The 10130-nt window shown below is 37.2% G+C and overlaps 3 protein-coding genes across 3 annotated transcripts; all 3 read left to right on the forward strand.

The window, feature by feature from the left end:
- Positions 1 to 4647: 4647 nt before the first annotated feature.
- Positions 4648 to 6794, forward strand: LOC145887803 (uncharacterized). Its single transcript, XM_082979019.1, has 3 exons — positions 4648 to 4758; positions 5251 to 5374; positions 5438 to 6794. The coding sequence occupies exons 1-3, from the start codon at positions 4648 to 4650 to the stop codon at positions 6658 to 6660; spliced, it is 1458 nt and encodes a 485-aa protein (XP_082835145.1). The 3' UTR covers positions 6661 to 6794.
- Positions 6680 to 7809, forward strand: LOC145906617 (uncharacterized). Its single transcript, XM_082994078.1, has 3 exons — positions 6680 to 7037; positions 7103 to 7168; positions 7233 to 7809. The coding sequence occupies exons 1-3, from the start codon at positions 6833 to 6835 to the stop codon at positions 7415 to 7417; spliced, it is 456 nt and encodes a 151-aa protein (XP_082850204.1). The 5' UTR covers positions 6680 to 6832; the 3' UTR covers positions 7418 to 7809.
- On the forward strand, positions 7525 to 9027 carry LOC145887819 (sterile alpha motif domain-containing protein 3-like). Its single transcript, XM_082979020.1, has 6 exons — positions 7525 to 7581; positions 7641 to 7814; positions 7933 to 8133; positions 8263 to 8413; positions 8629 to 8708; positions 8776 to 9027. The coding sequence occupies exons 1-6, from the start codon at positions 7525 to 7527 to the stop codon at positions 9025 to 9027; spliced, it is 915 nt and encodes a 304-aa protein (XP_082835146.1).
- Positions 9028 to 10130: the final 1103 nt, after the last annotated feature.

Consider the following 10130-nt stretch of genomic DNA (forward strand, 5'->3'; position numbering starts at 1 on the left):
AAGCCATAAGCATGGAGGATAATTGTTTGTGTTTTTGCGATGGTAATAAAATTGACCCATTAGCCGCCGTGTTGGCAAAGAACAAAATATAACGTCACCGGCGACCTACGGTAAGTTCGAAATTAGAGATAAGGAATAAAAGTGGAATGTACACTTGCTCAAAAATTTCGCTAACGGACGCATATCGCTATTTCTATGAAAATCAGTTTCGGTGGTGGGAAATGCCCAGCCGTGTAGACCTCTGTCACAATGGAATGAGTACGTCACAGAGCAAACCAGCAATGCATGGGGGTCAATTTGACGGTTGAATGAGCGCATATGCGTGTGCTGTGTCATAGCGAACTTTAGGGTGTTTGGGGTAGTTTTAGTGGGGTTTTGGGCTATTTCAATCAGGTAGTACTTGGTGGTGGGAAACAAGCGGAAGAGTCGTCAGGAGCATTAGGGCACAGGGCCTTGTAAACAGGATTTCTGCAATTTAATACACATGTAGGTCCTAAAGTTTTAACCACTGTTCGATACTTTACAGGACAAGTTGTTTCGTCTCCAAATCGTAAACTCGGCCGCTCCCCGATTACAACCAGTTACACATATGGCGTGAAGACCACGGCGTCTAAACACCTCAGTCCACGCAGTTTGATTGAAATCATCGACAGAGTCGGAAACGAGTCACTCAATGAGGCGGACGAAGATTACGTACCAGGCCAAGGTCCAACCGAAGAGGATTGGTTGGAATATTACAAGGCAGAAAAAGGTCTGCACTCCTCAAACAACAGAATCGTGGAGTTGCCGGAAAATAAGTCGATGTTAGAAGGTAATGGAGATGCGCAGAGTCGCACTGAAAGAAGTGTCCGTTTCAAGCTGCCTTCAGGACAAATTGTAAGCCCTTGCAAGTCTAATTCCCTTCAAGGCTATCATGTCCAGTTTGGCATTAACACGATGGGGAATGTGGTTGGGTCAAAACGCAAGAAGAGTTTTCTTCCAAAACCTTCTGCAAGGAAAAGCTTCTATTAGGAATTCAAAACGGGAAAAAAGAAACTGAACGTTTCCGCTTTACCTTTCTAATAGTGCCAAGGCAGTAGCAGCTATATGTCGATTCAATTGTTCAAAAAAAATTTCGCTCGATTTTGCAATGTGAATAAATTAGTGTGTATTTTGCAAAGTCGTTTGAATCGATGCACTATAACAGTCAATCTCCGCTGACCTGTATGGGCAATTGCGATATCCAAATTCAATCCTACCTCTCTCCGGCTGGGATACACTGTAGAAAGGAGTTGAATCAATTGGAGAGAGGTGTGTAATAGACATGTATTGGACGACCCCGCAAAAAAACCAAGGCTTTAGGAGTCACGCGTGAAAGGTGGTTACTTTAATGTTGAAATAGGTGCACTTTTATTTTAGAGATTATTGTAAATGTCTAAAATCTGCACTCCTCCTGGTGATAATTGCAAAACCCGACTTCAACTGAAGAATATTAAAAGTTTCTCTTGCAGTTAAAGATATAAAGAATCCAGTATTTCGGACGAATTTTTTTGCATCAAATCCAAACAGTCAAACATTGCTAAACTCCGACTCCATTCACTCGTGGACTTCGGTTTCTGTACAACTCTGACGCTAACGCGAGGCCATCCAAGAATATGTTTGAATTTTTCGACGTTGGGACCAGTTTGATTGTCCAAGTTTTGACACCAAAAAGCATAAAATTTGACTTTGCAGAAAAAGCAACCTTCGGGTCATAGACCGGCGCCATTTATTGCAACACCATTTCAATAATGCATGACAAAGCAAATAACACAAGTGTATGAAAAAGTCATTCAAAATCGTAGGTAACTAAGTAGCTTTCAGGGAACTTTTGTGATGGGTCTTCTATACTTTGACGTGAAACGTCTAAAAACCTTCCAAAAAGGCCCAAAACAATCTTTACATGGTCATCCACTGTCATGAAAAAGGCCTGCCAGTTTGGGTTTCCTGAAAAACAACAACAAAGCATTGACATTAGTACAACTGGAATAATCAATGCACACAGCAGTCGGATCATTCCATGTTGAATCACCAAAAAATGACCTTCTATACCCTTACACTTAAAAAGTACAGTGGCACAGTCACACATGCCAAATTTTGTTTTTAAAGGTGATATTGCAAGGGAATTAAATATACCCCCTCCAACTGTTTGATAAGTTTCAGTTATGAGATGGACCTAAAAATTGAACATCTGATAACCCCCGCACCACGCCCGACAAGGTGTATTTCGGGGTCATAAAAAAGATCAATAGGTCATTGCAATACGGAAACAAAAAGTTAAAAACTAATTACAGATATAGGATCTGTGTTCAATTCCTTTTCAACCAACATCAATGTTATCAAAATTAACCCAGTAGTTTTCAAAATACAGGGGTTTAAAAATCCCAATTTCGACCAAAAAGGAAAGTTTGAGAGAAAGTTTGATAACTCCCAAACTACTTTTCACATTGGACTGAAATTTGGCATGTGTGGCTGTGTACTCACCCAAAACAGATTACAATGTCTCATAATATGCGTTATGGCTTTGCTGCTTTAAAAAACACCTAAAACCGTAAAAATGAAAATGTTTTGCCATATTTTGTTAAACTTTGCATAGTTTCTCTACCTATAGATGTTTATAAAAATTTCCTACAGGATGTTTTGTATCTAGTGTTCTCATTTATTCTGTATGTTTGCAGTCATCTTCCGCATTTGCAAACATTTTAGTAGGGCTTTTTATTGATTGTATTGTTACGAGAGTGATAGTTAAACATTTACTTTTAATATAAATCTCATTGCCAGCAATTTTCGGACAAACATACTATCGGCACTATGTTTATCGAAAACATACAGTTTCGAAGCATTCAATGCATGGAAGGTAATCATGCAGCAAATGTCCTTTCATAAGATGAGAAAGATCTTTCCTAGAAATTCACCAACAATGCAGCATGATTTTGAAAATTATATGACTTATGCTGATGATCAGTTTTTCTCCAGACTGAAATCTCAAATCCGCAGTGTTACAGCCAATCTGTTTTCATAATTGAGTGCACTTTTTTTAGTAGATCTTACACGTCGTATAGATAAATGCAATTACTGCCAAAAACATTCTGTTGTCAAAGATATTACCTTACCGTTGTCTCAGTATTTCATTGTCACTGCGGCACACCATAAAACCACTTGAACACAAAATATGGCTGCATTTCATTGAGTTAAAACATTTTCAATCTAATTTCCTTTCAAAAGTTTACCATTAAGGCACAGAGTATGACTTTACGAACTATTCAAATCACAGTTGTGGGACTGTACTTGCGTCCAGCAGTACAGCAGTAGGCTACTGCAGACTCCAGGCTCTTATTGGCACACTGTAAAATTTGGAGGTTGTAATAACCCACCTCGGGGTGGAAATTTGTGAAAAATGGTGGTAAATTCCACCATTTTGTGGATAAAGGTGGAAATAAAACTCCTATGTGTGGAATTTTCCACCATCAACAAAAGCATGTGATTTATGGCGTGGAAATTTCCACCCTCTGATCCTGAAAACGTGGAGAAAGCCACCCCACCCCAAGTCATAGAGTGGAATACTCCACCTTATGGTGGTCAAGGTGGAAATTTCCACCCTCTGGCAGAAAACATGATTTTTTCAGCGTGGAATTTCACACCATTTAAACGTGGAGAATAACACCAATACTTATACGACATTAATATTTAAGTGATATTCATTTGTTGAATTTAATTACCACAAATGATTTCAATTGATTACCACATTCCAATGTCAAGGTGTTTATGTGCTGTGTCGTGTGTATGAAACGTCGCTACACAGTGAGAAATTGAATTTGGCGGACAAATGCTAAACATATGTCGGTGAATTTACAACCAGAAAACCGGTTACAACTAACAAATCCAGTGAAATTGCGATGGCGTTATTAGCGCACTCGCAATGCCACTGCGCTGTTCGGTCCTTTGAAGTAAGCGCGCCAACAACGTCTTCAAGTTAAGACGACGCTCCGATTGGTTAATATTGGAAGGAGGTCATAACTCAATAATGAGCGAACAATAGGCATAGTTTTGGCGGGGTTTCAGCACAGCAGGTCTTCAAACCGGGTAGCGGGAGGGGAAAAGGAGCTGTCTCGTTAGTCTGGTGATGGATCGCATTCTTCTCAGTTTATAGTAGGATTGGATTTGTTGAGAGTTGAAGTATTTGTGCCAGTATAATGTTCTTAGTTGGATGGTCTATTTAGTAATATTTTAATATATTTGTAGATATGTAGCTTATACAGTATAGAAACAATGGAAATACCGTGTCCTCGTGCTAATTGTATGGTTAAATGTGAAAAAAGGTTATTGCTTCATCACCTGAAACAGTCTCACTTAGTTAGCAGTTCTTACACGTGCAAAATTAATAACTGTCACTGCACATATTCAAGCATTAGAAGTTATGAGAAGCACTTGCAAAGAGATCATTCCAATCTAGATTTTTTTGTTGCTGAAGAACCGAATGAAGAAAGTACTCAAGTGTTTTGTAGTTCTGCGGATTTTGAAATGTTGGAATATGGTAATCCTGGGCAGGATTTTGAATGTAAACTTGCGAAGTTTTGTTTGAAATTAAAAGAGAAATATGTTCTTTCAAATTCCACTTACATGAATATAATGGATGATACAATAGGATTGTTTTCTTCTTTTCATTCAAATATATTGGGTAAGCTTACCCCAAGGCCTGGAACTGACATGGATATGGCTTTGTTGGATGAAGAATTTTTGGTAAGAAGTTGGGCTTCTTTAAAATGTAAGAATTATTTTACAAACTACTGCAGAACCCTTGGACTGGTGGAATCCATCACTATTCATTTAGATGATAAGTCTTCATTTGAATATATACCTGTGCTTAATACTCTAAAGCAATATTTGAAACATTCAGATGTATGGGCTTCTATAAAAAAAAATGCCACCACAGAATCAAGAAAAAATGTAGATTTTACAAATGGAATATTGTTCAATGAGCACCCCTATTTTCAGGGTAAAAAAGATTTGCTTAGACTGCACTTCTATTTCGATGAATTAGAGCTATGCAATCCACTTGGGTCATCAAAGTCCAAAAATAAACTGGCATGTTTTTATTTTTATGTGGGTAACATAGGTCCAAAGTACTGTTCACAACTGAGGAATATTTTTTTGTCGATATTGGTAAAAGGGGAAACATTAAAATCTTATGGTCTTGATCCAATTGTGGCTCCTCTTATTAATGACATTCAGAAACTGGAATTCGAAGGGTTGCTTGTACAACCACATGTATCGGCGCAAATGGACAGTGCTGGGACTCGTGTTTTTGGGACAATTGCCACAATATCGGCAGACAACCTTGGGGCACATCAACTAGGTGGATTTAGAAGATGCTTTAGCAGTGGGTGTATATGTAGGTTTTGCATGTGTTCCCATGCAGATATCAAAACAAAATGCAGAGAAACGGATTTTAAGCTCCGAACACCATCTATCCACAATCAACATGTAGCTGCAGTAAGCATTGATGACACACTGGTGTCAGCATATGGAGTGGCAAAAAGTTGTGCTTTTCATATTATTCAGGGGTTTTCACCTGTGACTGCCTTTCCCCCAGACATAATGCACGATTGCTTGGAAGGAGTGCTTCCATCTGTCATGCAAGCAATATTTAAACATTTTCAAGATAGTGGTATATGTTCAATTGCATTTGTTAATGAAAGATTGAAGAAGTTCAAATTTGGAAGATGTGAGAACAAAAATAAGCCACGTGCTCTCCCTGGGAATGTAATAATGCAAAATGGGAAAATATCACTTTCTGCCAGTGAAACATTATGCTTGTTTAGATATTTGCCTTTCATTATTGGAGATATTGTTCCTTATGGGGATACAGCATGGCATTTATACTCTTTGCTTTCCGAAATTATGGATATTATTTTGGCTCCAATGACCAGCACGAACATTAGTGATCATTTAAGATGTTTGATTGAAGAATTGTATTTGTTGTTTGCTGCTTTTGCTCCAGACTTAGTCAAACCCAAACTACATTTTCTCCTTCATTATCCTCGTTTGTTAGAAATTTATGGCCCATTGCGCAATTTATGGTGCATGCGGTTTGAATCTTTTCATAGAAAATTAAAGTTAGTGGCCCAAAGATGTAAAAATTTCAAAAATATTTGCATGACAGTTGCGAGTCGCATCCAATCAATGAAGTGCTATGAGCAGTGTGACATTGCAGGCCTCACTGGAGATGTTGACAGTGTAATAGGAAAACCTATACTTGTAGATGAGCTGCCACATGCATTTTCTAGTTACTTACACACAGAGTTAGGATTTCAACCCAATGAAACAGCTATCAGTACGAAATGGATCACTGAAAATGGAATAACATATTCTGTAAAAGATGTGTTTGTCTTGGATGTGTTAGATGATGTTCCCATGTTTATTCAAATTAAGAACATTGTTGTGTTAAAATCTATAACATACATTTGTGGTTCATTTTTAAAAACTCTTTCTTTTATTTCACATTACCATAGTTATGCTGTAATTGAAACAGAGACAATGCTATTTTTTAAACCTGGGATGGAGTTGTGTGGACACCCCCATGATTTATATAAATGTGATGATAAACAGATGGTTAGACTACAATACAGAATTTTTTTGTAACAGACCACAGAAATCATTGTTGATAGACTGGCCTGGCACATGCCTTTATGTACATACATTGTTAATTGTATTAGTATGATTTTGCTATAGTACTCATTGATCATGTCAATTGACCTGTATTTTGTGTGTTTCAATCCGAATTTAACCATTTTTTTAAGAATTTAACAGGAACATGAGTTGTCAATACCATATTAGCTGCAATGATAGGAAACAAGTTTTGAAATGTGAAAAAAGTGAAATTATTCAAAAAATCAAATGCACATTTGATGTGGCTAATTTTCGTTTGCAACAATGGAACGAAGACTTTCAGGATTGGGAGGACATTGATGTGCCTGAAAATTTGCCAGACAAGACCAAACTGCTTGTTCTCCCTACAGGTAAATAATTAAATATTAAAATATAATAAAAATTAAAAAAATTAACCTGGTTTGCTTTTTTAAAGATGTATGTTCGTCCAGTTCTGTGGCCAGCACTGTGCCTTTAAGTTCTGAGGAAGATGTTGCAGCAAGTATATATATTTATTGCAGATAATATTTCTTACTATTTTCTTAAATCTAACAACTTTGACCCAGACAAACCTGTAGATGAACCAGTGGCCACATGTAGTAACACCGATTGGATTGTTGGCTACAAACTGCCCGCCCTACCTGTTATGGTGCGACAGGCTATTCATGATTCTAATGGCAGACTTGGTTCTTCAGCTAGAAGACAAGTTTGTCAGATATTATTTCATTCAATGTCTGCTCATACACTGTAAGCTGACAAGCACATTTTTTTGGGTTATTAGGTAATACTGATCACAAATATCCATTGCTGTTTTTCATAAAAAGATATCCCACACACCTGGAGTATCAGCATGTGATCATGGAATTGCTGAAACAGTTTCCTGAGCTAAAGGACCAGAATTCCAAAAACCCTGCTGTATGTGTCCAAAAAACTGTATGTGTGTGTATAAAACCACTTTCATGATTTTGTAACAGGGTACATGGATTGAAAGCATTCGTCAAAAATTTAGAGATGCACGAAGACCAATGACAACCAACGAAATGGTGATAAAAATGAAGAACAAATTTGGGCACAAACGAAAGAGATCATCACAAGAGCTCAAAGATGACATCATTCCAGCAAAACGCCAGTGTGCCCAATTTGATAAGGTTTTTCAGTTTAAATGTATAGAAACATATATATATATATTATCTCTTTAATAGATGTTCAATATCTACTCTATAGCAGCCATTAACATATATGTAACACCATATTCTTTGAATGTAGGACAGTCTGGAAGACGACCACAGCATAGAAATGCACATCAAACATATGGCTAAAGAGTGTCGAAAAAATGTAAAAAACATGGAGTCAATTTTGGATAGAATGGGAAGAACTTACACATTTCGAAGAAATGAAGTCCGTGAGGGAACCTTGACCGTGGAGAGCCTAATTGAAAAATACCCAGCTTTGCAATTTCCTGATGTGGTGAGTATTCCATGAGATAATTAATGCCATATGAGATTATTATGCTTGGTTTTAAAAATGGTGGTAAATGTAATGTTGTTTTTATCACTGGTTTAACCACAATATTTCAACTTTCTAATATTTTGTCAGGTGTTTGGTGAGGCTCAAAGAATTTTCAACCAAGATTTAAGAGAAAATCTTAAAAGTATATCATCTGGCTGTATCAAAAAATTGAACCAAAAATTAGAAAAAAAAATAAAATTGGCTCCAAAGAAGATAATTCAGCTATTAAAAGGAAAAGGTATGCATCCAAAGATTTTGCGAAGTAAATATTATGTCATTTACTGTGTGGTCTGTACTAGTAACGCTTTCTGTTGTGGTCTATTAATAACTCATTTCCCATTTTCAGCCATTATTAATCAGTTAATAAACACCATTTGTATAATGTTAGTATTAAAAGAAAGTATGTAGTATGTAAGTAATAATATGTATGTTTATAAATTCAATGTTTTTAAGGTTCTGCTGAAGTCCTCTGTTTTATTCCTGTTTTGTTTGGTACCAATCAGTTAAATCAGTTCATACAATACAGAGAAGAGGTATGTAATGCTTAATGGACAGCAAAAATATATTGTTTTGAGTTTGTATTGATTAATGCTCTTTTAGGATGAAGAGGTGGATACACCATATCCCTGTATGGTTTTAACTGGGACAACAATATCCATTTATGTACAAAAATGTTGGATGTGCAACTGTGATTGTTTTGAGGATGCAATTGTCATACTAATTGCTGCATATTGGATTTTTGATATCCAATTTCCACAAGTGCTTAACAATACTTTCCAGTTGTTAAGCTATCTTTTGAAGATCCCAACCGGCATTAATATATCAGTTCAGCGTGTAATCAATTGGCTCTAAGTTGAAGTGCTTTCCTTTTTGTGTACTGTATCCGTGCATGGTGTATATTTTTACGTTTCACCATTCTGTTTTCCTTGGTTCTTTTTTTGTCATGTCATTATTGAGACTTGACCCAGTACGCCTATCTGTTTATATATGGCCCTGCATTGTCTCAATAAAAAACCATGACGTATTTTTGTTGTGGGTGGAGAATAACATGCTTGAAAAGAGGTGGACATTCACACCCTACGGTACACACTTTAAAGGTGGAAAGTAGTCACTCTAGGGGTGGAAAGCTATAGGGTGGTATTTTCCACGCTGTATTTTAGGGTGGTCAGTTCCACCTTTTAGGGACCACGGTTTTAGGTGGTAATTACCACCTAAAGGGGTGGATTTAAATTTACAGTGCATGTGCAATCAAGCGTAACTTTGTGCGTTTTTTTTAACACACGCTTTAAGAAACTATAACGGGTGCATCACCTGCGTCAATTTGCCTTCTTTTATCAGCAGTTGGGATTACTGACTGATTTCATTTTTGAATCAATTAAATCCCCTGGATATTTCTTTTCATTTAATTATACTCTGCCACAGTAAGAACTGTCGAGCTTTGCCATTTTTTTCCATGTTTCTCTTGCTTACGCGCCACATGTTGGGATACATATCGCATGAACATTGTAAAATCACTATGACGTCGTTGTATAGATTTTAAGTTGGAGAACACGGAAAGTTTTGGAAATCGGGAAGCCAGATGCAAGCGGAAGACTTCAAATGCACGTGGTAAGCTCGGAACGTAGCAAATATCGGTTAAATCAAATTGACTGAATTGAAGGCCGCATACCTGTGTTTCTATTAAAATACGTTTCGCCGGCGGGAAATGCCCACTTTGTAGTCCTCTGGCGGCACAATATAAAGAGGACGTCACAAAGGAAAGTTTTTCATAATTGTTTGTTGCTGTGTGCTCTGCAATGTACCTGCAATTACTTTTTCCTCCTGTTGACAAATTAGAGGCCCATTAATGAGTCACCAGCCCTAGGAACTGTTTAAACAAAGATATTTGGATTTGATTGCCATGCAGGTGCTTATACCGAGTTTTGTTTTACAGGCCAGGTTGTATCGCAACGATG

Source organism: Ascidia mentula, chromosome 1 (genome assembly GCF_947561715.1).
Source record: "Ascidia mentula chromosome 1, kaAscMent1.1, whole genome shotgun sequence".
Taxonomy (NCBI): domain Eukaryota; kingdom Metazoa; phylum Chordata; class Ascidiacea; order Phlebobranchia; family Ascidiidae; genus Ascidia; species Ascidia mentula.

Bases quoted from the DNA above. Each gene is read 5' to 3' on its own strand.
- LOC145887819 (XM_082979020.1), top strand. From the start codon at position 7,525: ATGGAATTGCTGAAACAGTTTCCTGAGCTAAAGGACCAGAATTCCAAA. The intron at 8,414-8,628 runs GTATGCATCCAA...AATGTTTTTAAG, and splicing joins TCAGCTATTAAAAGGAAAAG to GTTCTGCTGAAGTCCTCTGT. The intron at 8,709-8,775 runs GTATGTAATGCT...ATGCTCTTTTAG, and splicing joins TCATACAATACAGAGAAGAG to GATGAAGAGGTGGATACACC.
- LOC145906617 (XM_082994078.1), top strand. From the start codon at position 6,833: ATGAGTTGTCAATACCATATTAGCTGCAATGATAGGAAACAAGTTTTG. The intron at 7,038-7,102 runs GTAAATAATTAA...GCTTTTTTAAAG, and splicing joins ACTGCTTGTTCTCCCTACAG to ATGTATGTTCGTCCAGTTCT. The intron at 7,169-7,232 runs GTATATATATTT...ACTTTGACCCAG, and splicing joins TGAGGAAGATGTTGCAGCAA to ACAAACCTGTAGATGAACCA.
- LOC145887803 (XM_082979019.1), top strand. From the start codon at position 4,648: ATGGATGATACAATAGGATTGTTTTCTTCTTTTCATTCAAATATATTG. The intron at 4,759-5,250 runs GTAAGAAGTTGG...AATGACATTCAG, and splicing joins TGTTGGATGAAGAATTTTTG to AAACTGGAATTCGAAGGGTT. The intron at 5,375-5,437 runs GTGGATTTAGAA...GTTCCCATGCAG, and splicing joins CCTTGGGGCACATCAACTAG to ATATCAAAACAAAATGCAGA.